We start from the raw sequence: 26950 nt of genomic DNA on the forward strand, positions 1-26950 counted from the left end.
GGTGTTGGATTCCTGCTGAGGAAGGGAGGATCTACTAAAGCTGTTCTGTACTTTTCAGTCAACAGCTTATTAACAGGGGGTATGGAATCTGGCATCAGCCAATTTTCCATTACCCTCACCCTTAATACAGCATGAAAAGGTAACAGCTTCCTTTACCAGACCACTATCTAAAATACCAGTATGGTCATCAGTTTCCACAATTGCAGCGGGTTTTGAACACCTTAAATATTCCAAAACTTTACTCATTACTGACCTATAGGAAGGATCAGAATATCCAGCCACCTCTGGGTTCCCAAAGTCAGTTTAAGGAGATGCCTCCCAACCTGTAGTCTCTTTTAGAGTCTCTACCAGATTGTGCATTTTAGATTCTGGAGATATAAGCTCTTCTGAGACATGGGGTGTTCCAAACTCATACCCAAGTGGAGCTTGGTCTTCCTCTTCATCCTCCTCGAAGATGGAACCCATAGACCTGAGGAAATGTGGTCAAGGTAGGGGTTTTTAAGACTTGGTCGAGTCAATTACTGGTTTTAAAGTCTTCGAAGGCACAGAATGCCCCGGTGGTGTCAAAGGCGCTGAGGGTCTCAACGACTTCGCCAAAAGAGTCGACGGTTTTGAATGCTTCAATGGTTTCAATTTGATTATGTGTCTCAATGGTTCAGGCGACATACTCAACGACTTCAATAACTTTAATGAAAGCTTTGAGACGGGAGATTAAGGCCCCGATTCTTTTTCCTTTCGAGGAAGATGTCGGTTTCTTCTTATGTGTCGATGAAGACTCCTTTTACTTATGTTGAGGAGCCTCTCTTCCCGGGCTCTTAGGCAGGCGGGAAGGAAACACATGAGACTCCATACTGGTCTTCGTAGACGCAGAGGGGTGGCTTGATTTCCCTGACTTGAGAGGGTCATTGAGTGGAGCCCGTCTCTGAAAAATATGAAACATTTTTAAGCAGAAATCTTCCCATTCCGCTGGAGTCCAATATTTTTTAGGGAAAGACACTATCGGGAGATGAGGAAGAAGTCTACAAGGATCTGTAACGTTGCTTCTTCCTTTTTTGTGAGAAGACGACGATTACGAGCATCTCCAGTGTTTAGGATGCTTCTTCTCAAGGGACACATCCCTCGAGTCAGAGGACGATTTTCTTTTGGACGGGGTAATGGATGGGGATTTGGCAGAGGGCTTACCTGCTTCAAATTTCCCCTCCCTTTCCTGAAAGGCCTTGACTGTCACGGATTGTAACGAGCCACAGTCGTCCACCTTGTGACCTATCCCCAAACACCACCGACACACACTGCGGGTCTGTAGTGGACATTTTTGCCCCACAGTCTGCACACCGCTTAAAACCTGCCTTCGTTGTCGAGGAAAATGTCGAATGAATATCGAAGTGACTTGATATGGAGTGAAAACGCAATCTAAATTTCACTGAGGCAATCGCTCCAAAGCACGCACAAAAACAGAACTGAGGTAACAGTCAGCACGCGTGCTTCATATTCCAGCTTCGTCGTCATGGCGAGGGACACTACGCAGGCCATCAAAGGCCATGATTCGAGTTTGCACGACCCAATGGAAAAATATATTTCCGAAGCAAGCTGCAAGCAGACTTGGAAATATTAAAAATGAGGAATACGTGCAAGGACCCAATCCATTCGAAGTAGGGTTTTTGACACCGGACAGTGGACTCTTGATTTCATGGATATTCTGATAGATTTCTTAGTATTTTTTTGTTGAGGTAAGGCAACCCCTCTTAGAATAGGGAGAGGAACAAGTTACTTTCTTACCTGGTAACGTTCTTTCGATGGGATGGTCCAACGACGTATTCCATATCTATGACATGTAATCACCACAGCTGTGCTGCTTCGGAAACTTTTTCGGCGTCTGCGTCCTGCGTCGATGACGTCGATGCGCCGCCGTCGAGGACCTCCTCCGACGTCCGACGTCATCCGATGTGATAAGTAGGACGCACGACGCCAGTAGCCTCAGTTGTAGTTTTTTCCCCCAGAACGTGTGACATTAGTCAACTGCCAGTCCGACACAAAGCCTTGCGGAACGTAAGCTGCAATCGCAACAGAAATTCTGCAGCGGGGAAGGCAGGGTGGGAGCGATATGGAATACGTCGTCGGACCATCCCATCGAAAGAACGTTACCAGGTAAGAAAGTAACTTGTTCTTCGAGGGGATTGGGTCCTCCGACGTATTCCATATCTATGACAGACTCCCAAAGCAGTACCAAATCAAGGAGGAGGGAAAGAATTTAGAAACAAAATTTAGAATAGCCAATCAAATAGCAGAGCAAAGGACCGCCTTGCCAAAGGCCAGATCCTGCCCTCTGATGGAATCGAGGGAATAATGCCGTACAAATGTATGTACTGAAGCCCAGGTGGCAGCATCACAGATGTTGCGAATAGGAACACCCCTCTGCAGGGCAGTAGATGCAGCCACGCCCCTGGTAGAATGGGCCCGCAAGCCAGCCGGTGGGTCCTTACCCGCCAAGCGGTAACACTCCGAGATGGCCAAAATAATCCAGCGTGACAAAGTCTGTTTCGTCACAGCTTGCCCCAAGCGCTTACCAGCGTAACCAATAAAGAGTTGATCGTCCACTCTGACCCGGGACATGCGAGAAACATAAAAGCTCAAAGCTCTCCTAGGATCAAGCCTATGGAGCCTCTCCTCTTCCTTACCAGGATGCGGAGGAGGATAGAATGCCGGAAGAACAATCTTCTGGGCCAAATGAAATTCCGTCACTACCTTTGGAAGAAAAGAAGGACGAACTCGAAGGACAACCCTGTCCTTGTGAAATACAGTGAAGGGTGGCTTAACAGAAAGTGCCTGTAACTCACTCACTCTGCGAGCGGAAGTAACCGCAACTAAAAACACAGTTTTCAAAGTCAACAGCCTCAAAGGGCAAGAATGTAAAGGCTCAAACGGAGCACCCATAAGAAACCTAAGAACAAGGTTTAAATCCCAACCGGGCACCAGGAAAGGCGACGGAGGGAACACATTAGTGAGCCCTTTCAGAAACTGTGAAATTAAAGGGATTTTAAAGTAAGAACATTCTTCAGATGAGCGCTTAAAGATGGACAGCGCCGCCAGGTAACCTTTAATGGTACCCACTTGCAAGCCCCTGTGGGCCAAAGAAAGCAAAAAGGACAGAACCATGGGGATGTCACATGCAAAAGGATCCACATTCTGAACTCTGCACCAGTCGCAGAACTTACGCCAACGGCAACGGTACAGAGACTTAGTTGCGGGCCTTCGGGCCGAAAGCAACACCTCCATCACGTCTTCAGGGAGGTCCCAATCCTTATACCTCAACCTTTCAGAAGCCAAGCGTGAAGGTTGAGGGATCCGACCTCTGGATGGAGAACCTGACCCCCCTCCCGTGAGAGCAGATCGTCTCAGTAGGGAAGACGACGTGGAGGGCAGATGGACAAGTCGAGAAGGTCCGGGTACCACGTCCTCCGAGCCCACGCCGGAGCAATGAGGATCATCCGGGAACCGAACTTCCGTAACCTCCGCAGCACTTGCGGGATGACGGGGACTGGAGGAAACGCGTACAGCAGCGGGAATGACCACTCCACCACAAACGCGTCGCCTAAGGCTCCTTTCGGAGGAAATTCCCGCGAGCAAAACCTCTCGCACTTCCGGTTGACACTGGAGGCGAAGAGATCCACTTGAGGGGTCCCCCAAAGGGCGAAGATCTCCAGGAGAATCTCCTGAGCCAACTCCCACTCGTGAGAGATCGCGCTCTGCCTGCTCAGAGCGTCCGCCGTCACGTTTTCGTCTCCGGCCAGATGAACTGCCGAGATCGAAACTTCCTGCCGGATGGCCCAGAACTCGAGCTGCATCGCCTCCCTGCACAGAGGAAGTGACCCTGCCCCCCCCTTTTTGTTGAGGTAGAGCATGGCCACAGTGTTGTCCGTCATGATCAGGACAGCCTTTCCTCGCACAGTCGGCAGAAAAGCCTTCAGGGCTAGCCTGACGGCCCTCAGCTCCAACAGATTGATATGGAGTCTGGACTCCGACGGAGACCAACGACCGCTGACTGTCAGCCCGTTGGCATGAGCTCCCCATCCCGTGAGGGATGCATCCGTCACGATCGTCACCTCCGGCCAGGGTAGCCAAAATGGAGCCCCCTTCATCAAGTTGCCTTCGACGGCCCACCACAGAAGGTCCCGGGCGACCGAGGGTGGCACCTGAACCGGGTCCGACATCCTGCCGGAGGACTGCGACCATTGCGTCTTGAGTGCCCACTGCAAAGATCTCATCCGCAGGCGAGCCCCTGGCACCAGAAGAATGCAGGATGCCATGAGGCCGAGCAACCTCAAGAACTCGAACGCCAGGAGCGTCTGGGCATGCCGAAACTTGTGCACCATCTGCTGAATGTGAAGAGCCCTCACCTGGGGAGGAAAACACTGCCCCAGGGAAGTGTCGAGCACTGCTCCGATGTACTGGAGCCTCTGTGTTGGCGTCAAATGGGACTTCTTTAAATTGAGGGAGAAGCCCAGCCTGTGAAGGGAGTGGCAGGCGACGGACAGATGATCCAGGACTTGCTCGGGAGAGCTCCCCCTGATCAACCAATCGTCCAGGTAGGGGTAGACGTGAATCCCCCCTTGCCTGAGATGCGCTGCCACCACCACCATGAGCTTGGTGAAAACCCTCGGGGCGGAGGTCAAACCGAACGGCAGGACCCGAAACTGAAAGTGCGAGTCGCCAACTTCTTGTGCTTGGGATGGATCGGCACATGGAAGTAAGCATCCTTGAGGTCGAGTGACACCAACCAGTCCTGAAGCTGAAGGGCCTGGAGGACTTGAGAGAGAGTAACCATCTTGAACTTGTCCTTCCTGAGGAGTTTGTTCAAACCGCGCAAGTCCATGATGGGTCTCAATCCCCCGTCTTTCTTCGAAATCAAAAAATAAGGGGAATACCATCCCTTGTTCCTCTCCGCTACAGGCACCAGTTCTATGGCGCCTTTCTCCAGCAGGGCTTGAATTTCCTGCGCAAGGAGCGGATCCGGACACTTCAAAGAGAGGTTCCCCGGTGGATTGTCGCGAGGCCTGTGCCGAAAGGGAAGACAGTAGCCGTGGGTTATGATCACCAGAACCCACACATCTGAAGTAATGGCACGCCACTCTACAAGATGCTGCGCCAGCCTTCCCCCAACCGGCGAACCATGGTACATGGCCTCATGACTGAGTAGGAGCGGCTGCGGCGTTACCTGAGGGCAAAGAGGCAACTGCCCGAGCGGCCTTGGCACCACGGGTACCTTGTCGTCCACCTCTGGCACCCCTGCGTTGGCCCCTTTGACTGCCAGCTCCTCTCGCTTTACTAAAGGACGAGTAATAGCGAAAGGAGCCACCCCTCCACTGCTGTCCCCTAGGACGAAAAGGCGGAGGTTGGCGAACTGCAGCGCCCAACGACTTCGCTGCAGCTTTTGAGGTCTGCAACCTCTCAAGGCTCTCGTCAGCCTTGCTGCCAAAAAGATGTTCACCATCAAAGGGCATGTTGAGGAGCCGGGACTGCACATCAGGAGCAAACCCCGACTTCCGCAACCACGCAAACCTGCGTATCACGGTGCTCGCCGCCATGGACCTACTGACGCATTCAGCTAAGTCCAAACCCGACAGAACGGACTCACACATGGCATCCTTACCATCCTGGACCATAGCAAGGAAACCATCCCGTTCGTCCCCTTCGGGAATATGTGCAGCCGCTAACGCAACACAGTTCCACAGAGTGTGCGTGAAACGCGACAAGGCACAAATGGAGTTGGCCGCCTGAAGCGCCATACCACCAGAAGAAAACACCTTCTTCGCCCAGCCATCAAAACGTTTGTCGTCCCTATCAGGAGGGATGGTAGGGTACGACGCCTGCTTTGCCGGGGCCGTGGCCGCCTGCACCACCAAACTTTCCGGAGTGGGGTGCCTGGTCAAGTAGCAGGGGTCGCCACTGGCTGGACGGTATTTTCGCGACAAGGATCTGCCCACTGCCGGGAGACTCTCCGGAGCAGTCCAAGCCGCCGCCACCCTACGCTGTAAAGCCATATGGAACGGCAGTACCGGGTCAGTTGGGGGACCAACATCAAGGATGTCCGTCAGATCATCCTGCACAAACTCCCCTGGGGGAGCAGACCATCCCAGATACTCAGACACCCTAGCCATAAGGCGCCGGTATGAGGAATCGGCATGGGAGCCAGGCTCAGGCCGACCAAATTCCACCTCCGGAGAGGTGTCCAGTCCACTGGCATCATGCAGCGACTGCCTCAAATCGTCAAATTGACTATGGCCCGAGACAATGTCATCCGGCACCTGACTAGGAACCAGGCCATCCGAATCCTCATCCGCCTCTGAAATATAATCCAAGTGGTGGAAAGGCACCCGAGAGTGCCTGCTCTTAACCAGAGCCTTCCTAGGGGGAACACCCGAGACACGGGGCACCCCGACACGAAAGGCGTCGATGGCGTCGAGAGAATCGGCGCCGACGTCGAGAAAACCGGCAACGGCGCCGAGAGGATCGGCGTCGACGTCGAGGAAATCGGCGTCGACGTCAGATGCAGCGCCTCCAGTATCGGCGGCGTCGACACAGCCCTCGAAGCCGGAGCCCCGAGCGTGTCCCTCGACGACCTGACCGTCGACGGCTTCGACGACTTCCTCGGAGCCGGAGCCTCGAGAAAGCCTGTCGACGCCCTCGACGCCTCAGACGTCGACGTCTTCCTCGAAGACATCACAGGTGCACACGGTCTCGATCGCGTCGAGGACCGGGACCTGGAACGGGTACGGCGAGAACGAGCCCCCTTGTCCGAACGGGACCTCTCCCGTGACTCGCGCCGACCACTCTTGCGAGCGGTGGCTCTCGACCTCTCACGGCCGACCCCACTCGGGGGCGCGGACGGTTGAGTACCCTGCGACTCAAGAATCGCCAACATCTTCTTCCCGAAGGAAGCCCATTCCTCCGGCGTCGCACGGCTGGTGGGGTAACCGACGTGCCGGGCAGAGTCCTCTGAAGAGGACCTGGAAGGCGACCGGTGTCGGCGCTTCCGAGAATGCCTCGAAGAGGCTGAGGAGTGGCGAGACCGACTCCTAGAAGAAGACCGACGAGACTTCCGACGATGACGCGGAGAGTCACCCCTCGAATCATCCGTCGAAAGCCCCGCCGACTTCGACTTCCGGGGCTTGGACACCCGACCTACCGACAATTTCTTCTTACGTTCGCGTAAGGCCTTGGACGTGAGCGACAGGCAGTCGACACAGTCATCCGTGTCGTGGGCCTCCCCGAGACACCAGAGGCAGGCATCGTGCGAGTCAGTCACCGACATCTTGGACCCACACTCCCCGCACTTCTTGAAGCCCGGACGCGGGGTTGAAGACGAAGTGGAAGACATCGTCGAAGGAATATTCACAAACGAACAGGTTCGAAGAACCAGAAAGAACAGAACTCCAATGAGTCGAGGCTAGAACCGAGAAACACGAAGCAACACGTTCGCGGAAAAAACGGAACTGAGGCTACTGGCGTCGTGCGTCCTACTTATCACATCGAATGACGTCGGACGTCGGAGGAGGTCCTCGACGGCGGCGCATCGACGTCATCGACGCAGGAAGCAGACGCCGAAAAAGTTTCCGAAGCAGCACAGCTGTGGTGATTACATGTCATAGATATGGAATACGTCGGAGGACCCAATCCCCTCGAAATAAGTTTTCTCTTTTATTTTAATCTTAATAAAAGTTTATGCCAACAAGCATGCCACCTGTGTATCAGTCTCCTACGTCTGCACCCTTACACTTGCCAGGTCTAAAATAGAAGACCTGGAGAAACCTGAATGGGTGAAGTACAAAGCACAGTTACTTAAACTCAACCCGTTTAGCACAATTGATCAACACAAGCATCAATTAACCACAAGCATTGTACACTATAACATTCTTAAGAAATATGGAAATTAATCCATAAAAAGGAAATATTGACTCAAGCTTAAATGAATCGAGCACGCTCTGGCTTAACAACCACTTCCTAATAGATAAGACACCTTTTCAATGGAAGGAATGGCACAGATGGGGATTGAGATCTCTGTGTCAATGCCACACAGAATGCTCCCTAGACTCCTTTGATATCATCTCACGGAAATAAAATTTACCAAAACAAGGCTTTTGGAAATATCTACGATTATTAAAATGACTGCACACACAGTTAGGTTGGCATACGGACATTCTCATTCCCTGCGCCCCATACACTGCATATCTGCCTTCATATGCAGGAGCAAGAAAATCTGTTGTGGCGACATACATAGTGCTACAAAGAATTCTGCAGACATCACAACCACAACGTGACTCGCACATATAAAGTTAAGGCTTTAAAAAGCAGCGCAGTGCTGGAGTAGCTGTGCCTGATATCTGCTGTAGGAATGCCCCATGGTAGCAGGTTTTGCAAAAAGATTATGGGAGTAATTGCCTCAGTTTTGCAAAACCATCCAACAACTCTAGCTGTTCGGCACTCCTATGGCATTTAACACGCCAACCCAGGCTACTTCCCCAACAAGATAAATGGCGACTTTTAGCATTAGCAAACATGAGAAAAGGAATAATCAGACTGACCCTTTGTTACAAGTTGAGGCCCACGAACACATTATCTTGAAGCGCACCACAAATAATGCCATACCAATCTGGGTCAAATTTCCACATCTGCTTTAAACCAATTTGTTGATCTGTAACTTAATTCTCAATTTGACTCGTTATAGCTACCCATGGTAGACAAACAGATATAGTATTTTCACCACAACACTGTTTTGGTGCATTGTTACTCTGTAGGTTAAGATGATTTAAAGCAATACTAAGATTTCTCTTTCCTTTCGGGCTATCTACATATATACAAAAACTTTAATACTAAAAAAGCTGATCACAAAAGTATTATGCACAAAGCTATCTACAAAAGTGCCAAAAGCAATTGCACAAAGAAGGCATGCAATTTTTCTTTACCTGCATAAGTACAAACAAAAGTACCAGTGTCAATGTCGTCCAAACAGCAGACACCCCAGCCTTTGTCTTCTGTCTTGAACACCTGGAGTCGCAACTGAAGGCCATGCTGCACGACTCTGTTTTGGCATGAGAGGTGGTCACATTTACAAGACATGCTGCATTCGAAAATGCTGTTAAATTAAATATGAATGTGTTACTACTTAAAATGGCATTGAAGATGCATTACTCATAACTGTTACTCTTTAAAGTTAAGAGAAAACACCCATTAAATATCAGCTATATATCCAAGAATGCTGTTTGGCCAAGCAGCTGTCCACTACTGGGCGGGTATTACGTGCCTGATGTTCTCTTTTGTTAAACATTAAGGCATTTCTGTTTGACCCTCTACGCCCTGTTACTATATTGAAGCCCCACCTCTTGATATAAGAAGAGCCCTTGCTTGGCCATGTAGTAATTTACATTATTTATTAAAATATTTTCACCGCACAATCATTGGCATCAGGTATAAAGTAACATACTGGTTTAAATTAACATCAGTAAATGCATCTACAATAAGGGCACAAATAAATAAGACATTTCAGCCAATATTTATTAGGAGCACTGTTCCTTCCCTGTACTGATCATAGTAACTTTGCTGCAGGTTCTCCCTGTCAACTGCCCAAATCTGCACAAGCACTGGTCCGTTTTTAAGCTCTTTTGCAGGAGTACAATTATGACATTGAAAACAAACCTGTTACCAGGGAGACGCAACGTTGCTGTCAGCATGTTGTTCCTCCCTCATCAAGTGGAGAATGTGGGCATTGAAGACAACTAACTAGATGTCATCTCAACCATAGAGAATCCTGAGGTTATAGTGAAAGGCTTTATAGTTGATGGAAAAAGGAGGAGTTGAAGGGGATTGGGAGCTACTGTGAGGGGAGAGTTAGAGCCATTAAGCGGGGCCCCGTATACACTAGCAGATCATTTTGTGACTAGTGGTCCCTTGATTGTATTGTTCAGTTTGAGTACCCATTCAGAAAAGGATCAAGATTCACAAATGGTGTCCTTTCTTCCAAGCTATCAGTTGAAACCTGGCTGTGATGCCATGTCAAGAGTAGTCATAGCAGCAACAGTTAAGGTTGAAAAGCTCCACAACTTTATATTTTGGGGTGTCGTACTTCAAACTTGATGTCACTTCAACAAATGTGTTTTTTATTAGTTGTCCGTTGTGTATGCTGACAAAATAGCGCATTGCTTTAGCTAAGCAGGTAACCACAAACATTTGCTTAGTGCATATCTACCTACACATGCCTGATAAAACACTCTTTTTTCTTAGTTCTAACCAGAAAGTCGGAAGCTGCTGCAAACGAATTTGACAGGTGAAGTGCGGCTTGAGTTTGCTTTTGCTCTTGTGCTAGAAAAAGATTGAGGACGTTTAGGATTGAGGACATTGCCTCTCCCCTATCACAGACCTTTACGGCGGGAAGGCAATCTCCCAGCGAGGAGTGCGAAGAGTAGGGGTGAGTGAGTTTGGCCGGTTGGGTAGGAGCCGGCCGCTGGCAAGTCGAGCACGCTTCCCAGGATCGACTGTGGTGGCTACTGGTTAAGCTCTCTCCCCAGTCCCTCCCTCCCCGTCCGACCTTTCTGGCCCTCCTGATCCTCCTCATTGGGAGCACGCTATTGCAGGGGAGCAAACGGAGCATTATCAACCCTGCCCAGGGAAACCTTTAGCATGGGGAGAGGACTGGGTGCATGATTTCAAAATCAAAAGCCCTGACCCAGAGAAGTTAATATATCCTCTCCCCCTTGCTGTGTTTCCCATGTTTACTATGAAGACCCAGGCCCAGGGTAAATGGTCCTGTAGTGTTGGTGTGGTGGCTGAAAAAAGTGTGCTTAGCCCGATGGAGAGAAAAGGCAAAATTAAGGGGCCGTAAGAGACAATCGTGTTCATGTGAAGTCATGACTCATTCTAAAATCTCTTACTTTTTATTAAAACACCCACCTGCCCGCCACCCCCCTCCACCCCGCCACCCCTCTCAGCATCCAGGGAGAAGCAGTTATGGCATCAAACGAGATTGATTTACCACTGACTGCAGGTGCAGAGGTTGAATAAGTGTCTAATTTCGATCTTTCTAATTTTAGCAACTTTGGAGCATAAGATAATAACGGATTACTGCTGAAACGTTGCCGTCAGCTAAATAGGTACTCAATCCCCCCCTGATCCCCCATTTACCTCAGCCGACCCAGAAACGGGCCTAAATCTTTCAGCTACGCCCAACTTGGAGACATTGGGATCCTGCTTGGAGAACACAACAGTGTCGGAGAAGGTGGTGGCAGAAGACCAAAGCTATGCACTGCAGGCTCTGTCAATGAGTAGGAGTGCTATCATCTTTGTTGGCTTCTCTGGTAATTAGAGTGGACGCTTTTACGGTGTTGTGCTCCAACATGTCACGGGACCAGTTGGCAACTAAAGTGTCTCAAAAGTGGCAGATGTCATAGTGGAAAATAACTCCATGTTAAAAGCCACAATCAGAGCTATTCAGATTAGTGAGATGCCTGTGAAGGTGGATGTGCATGGTGGGGAAAAGCCATCTGCCACCATGATCATCAAACACAAAGGCTTAGGCATAGGGGATACCGAATATGCTCATTCTCCGATGCATGAAGCAGTATCAATTGACTCTGCAAACAATGATTCATGGCGGATTACAGCGGAAAATGAGGAAGATACACTGGAGTCCCTCTGTAACGAAATGTCCTTACTGAACAGCTCTCTCGAAGAACTTTGTGAATGGTAGAAAGCTGTGTCTGGCAAAGTGCCCTTCAATTCCTCTGCATCGGCAGGAAACCATTAGTTTGGTGGCAAATATGAAATATGGCTCGACGAATAGTCTAAGTAGACTCAAGGGGCAGCAAACAGTCACCTTTTCAAACACACTGAATGATGGCACGCATAGAAAGATGGCGCTGAGGGGCCCTCTAGATAAATGGGTTCTATCTCAGCAGGACCCCAAGAGGCTAAATAAACACATGCAGCCGCCGGGGAGAAATCTCTGCTGCCGGCACACAGAGTTAGTTCTACTCAGAGGGTGTATTTAAGTAAGGCACCAAGGTGTTCCTTTGCTGGACTGGGTCCTCTGGTTAAGATTGAATAACTCCATCCAAGGTCAGACAGCCCTTTTCTGAAAAGGTCAAGACTACTGGACATATGGGGAAAACTTCCTGGACTGGCATACATTACAACGAATTACATCTTTGGTGTTAAACTTCCAAGGTGGGATAGGCTGGCCAATTGGGTCATTACAAAATGTAATTCTCCAGCTATCGCATCGTTACTCCATATGTGTTCTAACGCCTTGGCCGATACATATTTGAAACTAACTGTTTGCATGAGCAGTGGTACAAAGGCCGGGGTGAGATCAGGCTTGTCCCGACAAAATGTGCACTTACGGCATCAGTGGGGACCATGCAGTCTCGGGAAATGATTGATACATGTGCACAATTGAGAGGATTGTAATGACCTGTTGGAATACCAGAGGCCACAGGTCCTTCCTCGCCCAACCCCTGGGCATCGAGATTATTCAAGACAGTGATGTGTTCCTCTTACAAGAGACCTGGCTACTCGAGGACCTCTTAAATGATGGATATTCAAATATATTGACGCATGCATTGGGAGGGAAGCAAGGGTGCCCATCTGGTGGGATGTGCATTGGTTCACGGACCTATATGACCTTGATACCTTTTATGCCTGAGATTACCTCCTACTAAGTGTCAGCCGCAACCGCTAACGGCCTGAGTTGCCTCAACAGGTTAGTGCAGGGAGAGGGCACAGTACAACAAACATGGAGTAATGGAACCAGCAGGTTACTTCTTGGCTGATAGAAAAAATAAAGAAGGATGCACAAAGTTTAGAATTTGTCCTATCATCCTGAGCTACTACGCAGTCATGACTTGGACTATTACCATGCCGAAGGTACATAAGTATAAAAAACTCAACTGTCAGGTGCAAGTAAATCCCAAGGGAAGCTCCACCCCTCCCCCCCCTTTCCGACACAAACACTTTCTTACACCGTGACAGACAACAGACTAACACCAGAGCCATTTACCTGACATGTCCCAACACAAGAGTCAGGCAGAGTCAGGCAATATTCATCATCATCATCATATGCTCATGCTATACAATATGTGCAGGTTCCACCTCAGTTGACACAGGTTCTGCAAGCGTATAACAAGATTCTGCAACCACATGCCAAAGTTACACCACCACATGCCAAGGTTCTATCACTGTATGTCCCAAGTACTGATCTCAAAAATCCAGGTTGCCAAGCCAAACGCTGAGGTTCTGCTACCATATGCCCTGCTTTCACTGCATACACCCGGTTCTAGCACTATATGCCATGAGTCCTCCTGCTAAGAACTTTCTGCCGAAAAAGAGTACAAGCAGAATCTTATAAAGCAAAACATTGTCATATATGATGCAATACATAGGCTAAAATCCAATGCGGCTGGTTGGTGTGCGCCTATACAGGATCTGCCTGCCCCATAAGGGATGCCAGGCCATTGGCTGCAGCCCAATCTGTCCGTCTTCCTTCACGTGGGTGCTGCAGTGATCATCTTCTCATGTCGAAGGTCAGAGAACAAATTAATTATACTTCAATCATACAACTATTTTATCACTCATACTGTTCACTTGGCAGGCCTTAAGACCGGCACAAAGGAGGTTCTGGGGCACTCTAACCTTCACACACACATTTGACTCACTTCCGTCCGCGTCATGCGGCTCCAAGGTCTCCACCCTCGTTTTGAATTATAATGTATCCCTCCAAACACCTCACCATACACATCACCCGATTGTCGCTTCATGATGCGTCGTGTCCATCCTCTTTGAACATCTCAGGACTTGTTACTTTGTGGTTGGTGGTCAAAGGGCACCTGCTGCCATAGAATTCAGAGGTCTTAAGTTTTAGTCAGTTATATGGGCTATAACTCGTGGTCGCCTAGGGGTGGCGCGGGTCATGCTTTGGCCAGTATGAGATAACATGCGCACCTGCCCCGGTCTGTGATCACAGCCTTTTAGGGCACATTCCTCTCGAACATCTTTGCATCACTGTTAGAACAATGAATAGGCATTGTAGCGGTTGGTGGTGTGAACTGTCCTCATGGGTGCTGGGGCATGGCTGGAGATTTCCCTCGTCTCGCAATCTGGGCCTAGAGTCATGCAATGCCCCATTTACCGTGCAGACCTTCCCTTCTACCTATGGTGACCAATATAGACACAAAATAGCACTACTTTGCGCGCCTTATGCTGTACTATATGGATAGACTATATTTGGTTTTATTGAAGTAGGGTCCTTTTGAACTGGGAGGTGGTCCTCTCACCGTCCCCCCTTGGCCCATCATAGTGCTTCGAATGCATCTCTCCCAACACAGGCGTGCAAGCAAACCCAAATTCACTGACACCACTTATTCTCCCACCTTAATCATCAGATACACCTCAGTCACCATATTCTCCTTGCTCAAGGCACTCACTCACTTACCCATTCACCCGTGAGTGTGGTAGATGCTCACCCGTGAGTGTGGTAGATGCTCACCTCACTCACTAGTTAGACAATGTGTGTGTTAGTGTGGGGGATGACTGTGTGTGTTTGTAATTATCCTCCACAAATGCTTATGTTACATTGTGCTAACAGACTAAGTAATTAGGCTAGGCTAGATTGTTGCAGAGGTGATAGCCTAATGCAACCGTTTGGGCTATAATGTGGCCCAATCCTTAGCATAAACAGCTTAGGATATTATCTAGATCAAACCTTTGTGCAACCAGTTGCTTCTTGGGCACTTGCGTGGCCTACATTATACCCCAAATGATTGCACAAAGTAACCACCTGTGATACAATGTAGCTTCAGCCTTTACACACTGCTTGGGTTATAGCTTAGCCTAGGCCTCTGCAGAAGAGCTAACTGCTTGAGAAAAAGGGTTGGGAAGCTTATAGCCTAAGCGTTTATAGAACAGGTTATGGTAGAGGTTACATTTCGAGTAACAGAGAGGGGATCGGGCATGAATGGTGGCCACATGAGACAAGGGAGAGGGAGCGAAAAGGAGAAAGAGAAAAAGAGAAAAGAGAAAAAGAAAGGGAAAAGAGAAAGAAAGAGAAAGAGAGAGAAACAGAAAGAGGGAAAGAGAAAGAGAAACAGAGAAAGAGAGAGAAAGAGAAAGAGAGAGAAAGCTCATAGCAGTTTATTAATTTGGTCTGAAAGAATTCTGTTTTAAACAAATTTCCCTTTATAAAAAAATCTTTGCCTCATTTAAATATTTAGATTGAATAAATATATGTTTCAGAGTTTCACTCTAAGAATGATTATGGCCGATTCTACAATTTCAATAGGACTTTTCAAAATGAATCCTAGCACCCATCACTTCCAATGTTTCAAGTAGATTAAATCTTATCTTTATAAAGCCTGTTGTCTCCAAGGAAATAAAACACACACAGCTGTTTTTAAAAAAATAAAAATAGCAGGGCATGCAAAACAAATTCCTTTGCTAGGGATTTATCTATTAACATTTAAAAATGCAAAGATTGATCCCATACTTCAGCCTTATATTTAATATCTTTTAATATCAGGGAAAGGTGGAGATTCCAATCAGGTTTCCATCCTATTATCTGGAAAAAAGTATGAATAAAGTTCACAAAGTTGATCTCTTCAAACCCCTCAGATATTTCATGATCTTCTCAAGAATGAAAGTACAGAATCATATGTGTGGGGAAAAAGCATCAGGATTCTTAGATAAAAGGACCATCTTCTAATGTTGTGGGTTTAATGGGTTAAAGTAGCTAAAGAAATCAAACCAAATTCTGTTCTAATACATTCAACTGGGGTACCTGATCAAATCAATCATTGTTTAAAATAGTGCTTGCTTCAAGCCCATATAAAATAAAATGTAATATGACTGAATTAATGGGACCAGAGAAAAACCCACTGAATGGAATGTGAGTGGGCACCACTGTGTAAATACGTTAATACTAAAACATTAGAAAATATTACATAATCCTGAATGGGGAACAAACCCTCAAAGAGTGCCCCAGCATGAGACACTCAATAATCTGGGAAAAGACCAAGGCTATGAGCCTGCGGTGAGGGCTGCACACCCTAATCTGGTTGAATAATTGGTACCAAAATATTTACACGCGCAATAGTCAGTGTTATTCTACAAAGATTGTATAACACAACAACAGTGTAAAAAGAGATGATGAATTTTTATAATTATTAGTAGCAGATGCCAATGGCCAATGCATTTCGGAACGGCATGGTCCTTCATCAGGGAAATATTTATTAAAGTGTTGTTCAACAGGAATGAGTAGAAACAACAACTTGGATAGAATAAGGTAAGCAGAAGTAAAAAGAATCATGATTGCAAATCGGCGGAGTAATTGACAAAATAAATACAGTTGGAGAAAAACGGAAGAAAAATGTCAATAACAACATAATGTTTAAATGGCGAACAATTAAACAAATTGTGTTATACTAGAATCTAAAGTGACCCCAAGTCACCATGTGACATTGCTAAAAAATGTTATGGGGAGGGGGAGCGCTGTTGTGCGGAGCGATGAGATAAACGTGCTCTCATCTCGCTCTGCTCCGGCAAGGCTGTTTGAGCCCCCAAACCACGGTGCATCGCCTAAAACAGAAATGGGGGCTGGAGGAAAACCTGGGGGGCTTCAGCGGCTCTGTGGCAGAGGCAGAGAGACCCCTGTTCCAGCGACAGAATCATTTGGCGGAGGCCGTTGAAATCGGCAAGATAGCGGCGAGGACCGCACTGCATACCAGCAGTGAGAACACTGGGAGGCGGGACAGCAGCACAGGAGGCCGGACAGAGACCGGACGGGCACAGGTTAAGTGCTGAGCGTAGGACACAATCCAGGCACAGGCAGCCGGATGCGACTGGGGTACAGGGGAATGGCTTGGGAGACGGAGTGGGAAGGCTGCCCCGACCCCCACCTTGGGTCGCTCCTACCATTTTCCAAGTCTGCTGCTTTACTCAGTTACCCACAGAGCAGAGCTTTCGAAATCTTCAGTACCCCCTTCTGAAGAAAGGCATAGTGCTGTTGCCCAGATCTGCCTGGAAGCCTCTGTTGGACTGTGCTCCCCATTACGTCCCCTGCATAAGGGGATACTGTCATTTAAGTAGCAGTGGACGGTGTAAGGAACTCCTGGAGACAACAGTAAAAGCAGACACAAGTGATCACAGCTCAAGGGCGTTTATTAAACTAAGTGGAAAATCACCTAACCTAAATCTAAGATGGGAGCAAGGGTCAACCATTCAAATGAAAAATAAAGCAGTCCTGGTGGCGTCTTGTCAAAGTAAAAAGCCTATACTAAAAAAATATATATATATTGCCAATTCCTTACAACTAATTACAGAAAGAGTCTGGGATAGAACATTCAAAATAAAGGAAAGGTGTTCACAAATAATAAGTCAGAATGTGATTGCCTTGAGGTCTCCCTTCCCCACGTTTGAAGCACAGTACAAGGTGGGACCTTAGAGCACAGCACATGCTCGAGCCTTCCCAACACGAGCAATCAGTTCTGTATCAGCCACCAGGTTTTTCGATGGTTGTCTTTTTCAATAAAAGTGTCTCGCCTTCAAGGCTTAATGTGCTCAACAAACACAAAGTTCTGTTCTACGAACATTTTGGGTGATAGCTTAACCCGTAGGATACCCTTCTTCTGGGCGTAGACCTCTCAGAAGTTGTATTCAACAAATAAACAAGGTAGTTCCTTTCTCAGTGAACTTTGGGTGATAACTTTAAACCCCTGGATCTCCCTCAGCCGGGCTCGGACCCCAGATGACAAGGGGGACACTTTGCTTCCCCTTGTTTTACAATACTTCTCGCTTTCACAAATCTTAAGGTCTTTTTAAACATTTTTTTGGGATTTGCCCCTGCTTGTCAGCTTCCCTCTGCCGGCCGACTTTTACAGACAATTCATTGTATACACCCCTTCGTCGGGTTCACTTAGTTCCACACACTATTCTATTTGTCGGCTTCCCTCTGCCGGGCTCACTCTTGACAACTTTTACCAACAGTTCATCACGGGACTTTAGACTTTTTTAAAATTTGTTTTATTGGTTTTGAAACAAAGAAAAAAAATACAGACATCTCTTGTATTTGCCAATGTACTTGAGTAGAGTGTCGCCTGCCCCACTATCCCCAAACTCCACCCGCCCTCCCCAGCCTATGTTCCCATGTCTCTCATTGACCTTGTGCGCTTGAATCCAGTTTCCATGCTGTCGCACGCTCATTAATGGATTTAATTGGCTCCCTCTTGTGTTTTAGCAGCAGTTCCCACCGAAGCCTGCAATTTGTGTAGCAATTGCCTCCATGAATTCAAATCTGTGCTTTGCTAACCTTGACCCCGTCGGGCAGCATCTTGCCATGCCGTGGTCTCAGCTAGTGCCTATTTCTGGAGGTCTTTCCACCACACCTTCACCTCTGGTCATCTGCTTGACTTCCAGCTCATTGCTATCCTGCGCTTAGCCAGGATGTATGCCAAATCTTTCAGTTTGCTAATATGTTTCCTGTTCTGTGGGCGCATGAATATGCCCAGTAGGCAGGCCTTTGGTGACCCCACATCTACTATTATATCTGCCCTCGCCAGCATAAATGCTATTTCTAACCAGAATTGCTGTATCTCCGTGCAAGGCCAAAACATATGGGCCATGCCTGCATTATGCAGCCTGCATTTCTGGCATTTGTGCTCTTTGTTCTTACTAAAGCTTGCCATTACCTTGGTTGTGAGGTATGCTCTGTGTGTTATGGATAGCTGAAAGAGCTGTAGTTTTGCATTCCTGGACACCTGTTTATGGTATGTCACCTTGTCCCACTGCCTATGTGTGATAGTACCCTGCAGATCGTCCCCCTCAACTGCGTCTGGTGTTTGCCAGCCTAGACTTGTCTTGAGACATTAGCAGTTCATATATTCTCAATACCTCATGACCTCCACCTCCCTCTGCGATATTGTATAGCGTTTCTATTGCTGCTACTCTTCCGGGCTCTCTGGCCTGTGGTGGCCATGTCTGCTTCAGTGTCGCTACGAGGGAGGCATGCAATATGTGTTGCCCTCTAAGTAGACCAGTGTTTACTAATAGTAGGTTGAAGTCTAATGGCACTCATCTACTACCAAGTCCCCTATTGTGGCGATTCCTAGGGGCTCCCAATATTTCCTTACTTGCAACATCACCTGTTGATCGTCTGCTTTGAGTGCCACTCATCTGATATGAGTCGAGTAGGGCACTTTGTCATCTAACAAGCGGCAGATCTTGTTCCATATTGCCTTGTCTAGTCTCAGTAGGAGTGGGGACGCAGACTCTTTTTTAAAAATGGTGCCCAGACTATCTCTTTCATAAAGAAAGGGGTGCATGCCATTTGCAACATATGGGTGTCTTGTGATGGCTCGTCCGCCAGCCAACGCGTGACGAACTGGAGCTGGCTTGCCACGAAATATACCTCAAAGTTTGGCACTTTTATGCCTCCTTGACCATATGGCCTTTGCAGTTTTCCTAGGGCTAATCTATGTCGGCTCTTATCCCACAGAAATCCTCAGCATATTGTTTCCAGCTTCTTAAAGAAGCTTTTGGGAAGGTCATACGGGACGTTCGCTAAGTAGTGTAGTAGCCTAGTTAACACTACCATCTTCAGTAGAGCAGGTCTGCCCATCAATGATGGGGGTAATTTCGCCCAAAATGCCATGGGCTTCTTTGTTCTCTCAACTGCTCTCAGGGTGTTTGGTAAATGTTCTATTTTGGGGTCGTGATAGATGTCCACCCCCAGATATTTTAACATTTATGTCGCCCATGGCACCGGTAATGTGCTTAGCTTCTTCCCTTTGTACCCCGAAATAGAAATAGGCACGATTTTTTTTTAGCTAACTGTGATGCCTGAGATCGCTGCATATCGCACCAATACATCTAGAATGTATCGCAAGTTGGTCTCTGGGTTTTGTAAGTAAATGAGCATGTCATCGGCATACAGGGAAAGAAGGTGCCATCCCCCTTGTATCTTTATGCCCGCTTCGCCGTATTCCTCCCGTAGATACACTGCTAGGCGTTCTAGGGCTAATATAAATAGCATTAGGGACCATGGGCCTCACTGTCTTTTGCCTTTTTCCAACATCCATTGCTCCAAAATCAGGTTACCCGTCTTTACTCTGGCAACTGGCTTGTTGTACAACAAACGCACCCACTACATGTAGGTAGGGCCTATGCCATCGTTCTCTAGCGTAGCAAACAGCCATGGCCATTTGACCAAGTCAAAGGCTTTCACCGCATCTAATGAAGCTATGGTGTAGAGGTTATCGCTATCATTGGTTTGGTCTGTGATATTCCTGTTCGGGACGTATCCTGTTTGATCTCGGTGTACTAACCTGGCTATCACTCGTTTAAGCCTGCTAGCCAACAGGGCTGTTAATATTGTATCATCTTAGTTCAAAAGCGGAAGGGGTCTAAACGAGCCGTAGTCTGTGTCCGGCTTGTTTGGTTTCAGCAGTGGTATGATTAAGGATTCTCTCAGCAACAGCGGAAGAGATTCCTTGTCCAATGCCTTGTTAATCACTGCTAACATCGAGGTCAGGACCTCCTCCCCATACTCTTTATAGAACTCGCTGGCTATCCCATCCGTCCCTAGTTTCTTCCCCGTTGGTAGCTCTCTACAATCATTCCTAGCTCTTTCAGCGTTATGGGGGCTTCTAACTGTGCTGCTGCATCCATGTCTAATTTTGGAAGGGCTATGTGTGCTAGTGCTTCTTCTATGTCTCCAGGTTGCATCCCAGTCGGATCTGCATATAACCCCTGGTAGTATTTAAGGAAGCAGGTATTTATCCCCTCTTGTGTTGTGTGGGTTATTCCGTCTTGGTCTTTCACTTCCTTTATTAGCTCACGCTTAGATTCATTTCTATATAGCCACGCCAGCAAGCGCCCTGGCTCGTCTCCCATTGCATGTTGTCTTTCTATGTATTCAGTATAATTCAGGGTGCCTAATCTGTCACAGTGCTTTATTCATGCCGCAAATGATCTCCCTCGTATATACTTTCTGTCGCCTGGTCTCCTGCTCCATCTATTCTCTTGATGGCAGCTTCCACTTCTACTATGTCTTAAACTACTGCAGCTTGTTTACCTCCTGCCCTGACTATTGCTATACCTCTGATTATTACTTTGAAGGCCTCCCATGGAGTCTGAGCAGACGCTACGCTGCTGTTATACTTGAAATACTCCTTAATTCCCTCTCTGAGATGTTATCGGAATTAGTCATCTTTCAGGGCCTCTCCTCTGAGCTTCAAGGTCGAAATGCATGCTCTAGGTGGTAGAGCACGCCATGATATTATTAATGCTGAGTGATCCGATAGTACCCTCGCCTTATATTCTGCAGAGGGCATCTCGCTTGAGGTTTCTGCTCCTGTAAATAAATAATCTAGCCTCGTGAAAAGTTTAGTTGGGGCTGCGTAGTGTGAGTATCCCAAGTGGCTCTCTCGCCATACATCCACTAAGTTAAACTCCCATAATAAGGTGTTTAAGGCATTAGCCACAGGGGGTGGATGCGTATATTTGTCGTCCGATCCGTCTACCTTGGGATCTAGTATGCAACTGAAGTCTCCACCCCATAGTACTGTGCAGTTTCTGTGTTCGCCAATGTGAGGGTAAAGTATGCGGAAGTAGGCTGCCGTGTCATGATTGGGCGCATAAGTGTTTATAATACACAACTCCTTATTTTCCAACATACCTGTAACGCTCACCTGATTCTCGCAGAGGCGCCGGTCTTGACTGGGCGACTACCGTATCTTCAAAGGTGATGTGTTGCACCCGGTTGGCTCTTTGGGCTGGACCTCTATGCACTGTATGCCTGACGTGTAGAGTAAGATGTCTGCAGATAGAAAATATGGGGTTAATGAACTGGGGTTATTGGGGTGTCCCTATCTCTTTCCTCTTCTCCTCTCCTGTAGACCCCCAAAGGTTAACGGTCTCACCTTAGGTAATTGAATGCCGAGCTCTCCATCTGCCTCGGGGCAGGGTGCTGTAACCAGTTTCTTCACTGGATAGGTAGCGCAGGCCTCTTGACTTCAGAGGACTGCTGTCCGTCGTTTACTGCACGAACGGTAAGTTTCGAGTCATTCAAATGTCTTTAAAGTCTTTAGTAATGATGTCTCTTGTTTTTCAGGGTTCCGGCGATGGCGGATGACGGGCTGAAGTGAGTTGAAGATGGAGCCCGTGTGATGAATAGAAGCGCCTGGAAGCACGTAAGTAAGCGCTTGTTGCCTGCTTCACGATGCGCTCTAACTGTCTTTTTATTTTGCAGGTACGAGTTCGGAGCGGCTGCAGGGTGCCGGAATACCCACTGGATTAGATGTGGAAAGGAGTAATGGCACGTGAGTATTAAAGTTCCCCAATGTATTTAAACGCACCTTGTTTTGTCTTTCAGATGCGGGATGCAGCGCCGAAGGCCTCCGGAGCGTGCGAAGAGTTGGTAAGCTTTTGCCTTTCAGATGCCGGAATGCTAACCTGTTCTTTCTTGTCTTTATAGGTGTTGCTGAAGACTGGATTCAGGATGGTAAGCCTTTGCCTTTCAGATGCCGGAATGCTAACCTGTTCTTTCTTGTCTTTATAGGTGTTGCTGAAGACTGGATTCAGGATGGTAAGCCTTTTTCCTAGGCCCAGGACCGGATGCAGAAGACACGATGAGCGTTCTGCTGCAGAGGTTGCAGAATAACGCAAAGCAAGATTCATCCACCGGGTGTGGTTTAAATAGCCTCCTGTAGTGCTTAGGTGTCTCCTTCCACAGCCACGCCTAAGTAAGAAAAGAGTTCCTGGTAAGAAAAGAGTTCCTGCCTTCCAGAAGAGTTCCAGTGTTCTGAATCTAGGGAGTGGCTCCAGCCCCACCCAACAGGAAAAGTAGTTCCAAACAGAAGAGGATCAGAGGCTCAACTGGCAGGCAAGTAAGCAGCATGGTCTGCTGAAGGTAAGTCCACCCAAGCATTATGAGCCCGGCGCTTCCAGCGCTGGGACTGGGCATATTTATGAGCCTGGTGCCACTGGCGCCAGGACTGGGTCCAAAAGGTCCCAATTGGGACTGGTTGGCACTCGGAACCTGGGTTATGGATCTGCTTCCAAGGGAGTTGGGAAAACCCTGACCTTTTGGAAGCAGAGATCATGACAATACCCTTTATCGTGACCCTTCCGCTATTCTCATCTTTGTCTATGCACATCACCTTAAAGGGGACTGTAGGCATTATCCAGGTTAACACTCCGCTAGCGTATGCTGAATAGTTGGAGCCCGCCATAGTGCCCTGCCATAGTCATCTTCTCATGAGGGCAGTTAATTTCTCTCTGTTGAGGTGCGTCTCCTGTAGGAGCGCTATATCTATTTTTTGGCGGCATAGGTATGTCATCACTCTGTTCCTCTTAATGTAGCTATTAAGGCCTCTTACATTCCAAGAGGCTACTTTGAGTTCACCTTACATTCCAAGAGGCTACTTTGAGTTCACCTATCACTAGAGCTTTTTCGTGTCTGCCGAAGCAATGGTATGGTCAAAACATCTGTGTGCGGTCACATAGGTTTTCCCCCAACTGTCCCACCCTCCCTTGCTAACTTCCCCAACCCCAAATTGTGCCCAGCTCAATTCCTCATGCTCGGGCATTCCCGCTTCTCACCTTAGCACCAGTATCTTTGTGCAGTGTCCAGAGTGTGGCGGGTGGATACGTAACAGCTAGTATCTTGGTCAACAGAACCTAAAAACTACTGTGGGTAAAGGTTACTTCTTCGTCTCCTGTTTGCTGTAGCCTGGGAACAGAGTATGGTGCTCCTGAGTTCCCAGGGGTGGTGTGTCGCCAAAGTATCATATCGCAGCATTGACTGTGTTTGATATGATATCATGCCATTTTTCTGTGGGATTGCCCAGGTTGTCAGATCTCATTTACATGTCTGCATTGGCTTCTCCCTGGCTGTCCATCTTTGATTGCATTTTTTTCAATGTCCATCTATGTCTGCACATCCTCCAAACCATGTAAATCCATTATGCATTATTTTTAGCCTTGCTGGGTAGAGCAACATATACCGTAGGTCAGCCTCACAGAGTCACGTCTTCGCAGTGTTGAACTGCATCCTTTGTCTTTGTACCTGCAGGGTATAGTCCGGAAACAATGCGATTCTGGCTGATGCTCTCGGTATAGTGACTCCTTTTCTTAAATGTTCAAGAATTCTTTCCTGGTCCTTATAATTTAATATGCGGGCTATGTTGGGCCGTTGTGGGGGGCACCGGGAGGCGGCCTCCTAGTAAGAGCTCTATGAGCACGCTCTACTGTGAAGTCTTGGGACAGGGTGCCCGAACCTATGTCTTGTAACAACATGTTTTACACAAAATTGGTCGGGTTTGTACCTTCCTCTCTCTCCGGCAGCCCGATAATACGAACATTATTCCTTCTTGTGCGTCCTTCTGCATCTTCAACCCACCCTACCAAGTTCTTTATTTGTTGTTGTAGTATCGATATGTTTTTTGTGGTCCCTGTCAATTCTGCAGTGTTCACGCTCATTTGTTTTTCCAGGGTGCCATGCGGTCCACCAGTGCCCTGACATCCTGTCATAGGAGATTCACATCAATACTGATGGTGCCCATTTTTGCTTCCAGCTCAATTTTCAGAGCTGCAATTGCCACAGATACTTGCTGGCGGATGTTGTCCTGGAGGCCCTATCTTCTTGTTCACACTAGTATTTGGGGGAGCCGCAAACATGTCCAGGGTGGGTTGCTTAAGCTTATTTTTGGTCTTGCTGGCCGCCATGTTTACTGCTCTGCTTACCTGGTGGTCACTTGGCCTCCTTTCAGATGCCTGCAGCGTGGCTCTTCGTTCCTCTCAAGCGCACAATGTTGTCTGGGTTACGTGCTCAGTTAAGCCCGAGTGGGGGACCGCTTTGTTGTTCGCGCAGCCTGCCCCCGAGTTGCAGTGATCACTACCTTATATCCGGATGGTATGGCCTTGGGGGTGGCAGGAAGTGGCTTTCCTTGTTTATGCGCTCAGCCAGATAATTTAGCTGTGGCAGCAGCCACCTGTTATTGCCAGTGGCGACTGACCTGCTTTGTAGTGCTTATTTCCAGCTTACCCGTGGCTACTACTGGACAGTGTTCCTGCAGTTGGATCAGTGCCTTTACTTATTTAGGCTGTGAGGCGAGGGACGTGCTATCTGCCACAACTGTCCTATCCCACTGCGTGAATGGTACTGCAGCGCCGCCGTGCTACTACATCTATTTCTTTGCTTCCTGTGTATTGCAGGCTATGTGCTGCTAATGGCATGCCTTAGTGATGTCTCTTCCTCTGCACACACTCACTCAAGCGGACCGTTCCTCGTTTCTCTGGACTGCCGTAGCCGAAAAGTCCCAAGCTGCTGAACTCCTGCTTCACTGCACAGCTGCCATGTACAATCGTGCCTCCGGATTGCAGCCTTGCATCTCGACTATATGGGAGGATCCGCTGCCTCTAGCTGTAGCGGTTTTGTTTTCTGTTCTGGTCCTGCAGGCTCACCCGACCTTCTGTGCGCTTCGCTTGCGCAGGCACTACTGTAGGTCCTTGCACTGTACCAGGCTCCCGTGACGGTCCTCCTCTGGCACTGTTCCTAAGGTATCGCCACAACGATTCGTATCCTCCTGCTAACTCGCCCGATTTCGGTTCAGTCCATCTGGTTCAGCATGTGGCTCCTGTGTTTTCTGAGGGTCTAAATGATGCAACGAGAAGGGCATCCCGTACCCTGGACCGCCACCATGTTGCTTCAATGTACACGCTACCAGGCTCGCTCGCTGCAGAGAGAGTTACTTTGTTTCCCGGCTCTGATTTTCATTCGCGGTTCATCTGTGCGTTCTCTATATATTCCGTTGTCGATACACCGACACATGGCTCATAACTACTGCAAGATCCTCTGCTTTGGGCTGGATAATTTAGGATCATGCAGGAGTGTAGTGAAGAGCTGCCTTATCGCATGGCTCCCTAGTCATGCCCCCCCACAGGACTTTAAACTTCATCCCTTTTCATTGGCATCCCTCTTCCGGGTTCACTCTTGCTAATCTTTATGAAACACAGTTCAAGTACTAATTTTCACCACGCAGGATTTCCTTACCTTAGCTTTCACAATCCTCTGATGGTCAAAGACTTTTGACGGTACAGAGGATTTTACAAGACCCCTGTATGACCGCTTTGATCTTTCTTCACCTCTTCCCGAGGCCTTCTGGTTGTGGTAGTCTTTATAGTTGTTTAGATAATCGGCCATAGTCTCCTGCGTGTGCACCCACATGGTGCCGGACTCTTCTGTTGCTGGTTTTCCTCCTTCTTAATTAATAGTACCTTTTGCTTTTCAAAGTTCAACTTAGCCTTCGACTACTTTTCGGTCAACACAGTTCGGTTTCTTATCAACACTACCCTCGACTCATCGGCTGTGATGAACCGCTTGGCGTTCTTTCTCCTTGGAATCAAGGTTGGTACCACAGAGACATTAATCTCTCCCCGGCTTGGCAATCAGCGGAGGAGGGTCTAGTGTACCGTTGACATCTGTTGCAATACACGTTGGCTGTTGTTCACAAATGTATTATTCCCTCTGCTGAGGTTCCACAGTCCTTAGTCGGAAAGGGCAAGGTCGACTCTCTTCTTGTCACCCTCTCGGTCTGTGCCATCTTTCTCCTCCTCTTGAACTGCCGTGCTGAGTTAGCTCTTACGTTGTGCAGCCTGCCTTGCTCTACCTGTGCTTTTGTGCTCCAGCTTTTATCCCTGTGGCGAAGAGAAAGTGTCGTCGGGTGTGCGTGTGTGAATCTGGCTAATTGCCTGACTCTGCCTGACCCTGATGTCGGGACATGTCAGCGAAACAGTTTTAACATTAGCCCTTTGTCAGTTATCGTGCAAGCGTTTGTGTTGGAAAAAGAGTGTGTTAGGATTTTTAAGCATCCTACGGGGTAGGATGGAGAAAAGTTGTTTTCAGAAGGGTGAGATG

At 48.0% G+C, this 26950-nt stretch overlaps 1 protein-coding gene across 14 annotated transcripts in view; it reads right to left on the reverse strand.

The window, feature by feature from the left end:
• Window positions 1-26950, reverse strand: part of SETDB2 (SET domain bifurcated histone lysine methyltransferase 2) — a 1645210-nt gene that overhangs the window by 727918 nt on the left and 890342 nt on the right. For 13 of the 14 annotated variants that reach the window (XM_069639325.1, XM_069639326.1, XM_069639331.1 and 10 more), the window contains one exon: window positions 8961-9130. In XM_069639325.1, the coding sequence (XP_069495426.1) occupies window positions 8961-9130 (170 nt within the window). The remainder of the gene's footprint in view (window positions 1-8960; window positions 9131-26950) is intronic. The other variant, XM_069639329.1, reaches the window with a different exon arrangement.

The sequence above is a fragment of the Ambystoma mexicanum genome, chromosome 7q, assembly GCF_040938575.1.
Source record: "Ambystoma mexicanum isolate Mex_15411 chromosome 7q, UKY_AmexF1_1, whole genome shotgun sequence".
In the NCBI taxonomy this organism is placed as follows: domain Eukaryota; kingdom Metazoa; phylum Chordata; class Amphibia; order Caudata; family Ambystomatidae; genus Ambystoma; species Ambystoma mexicanum.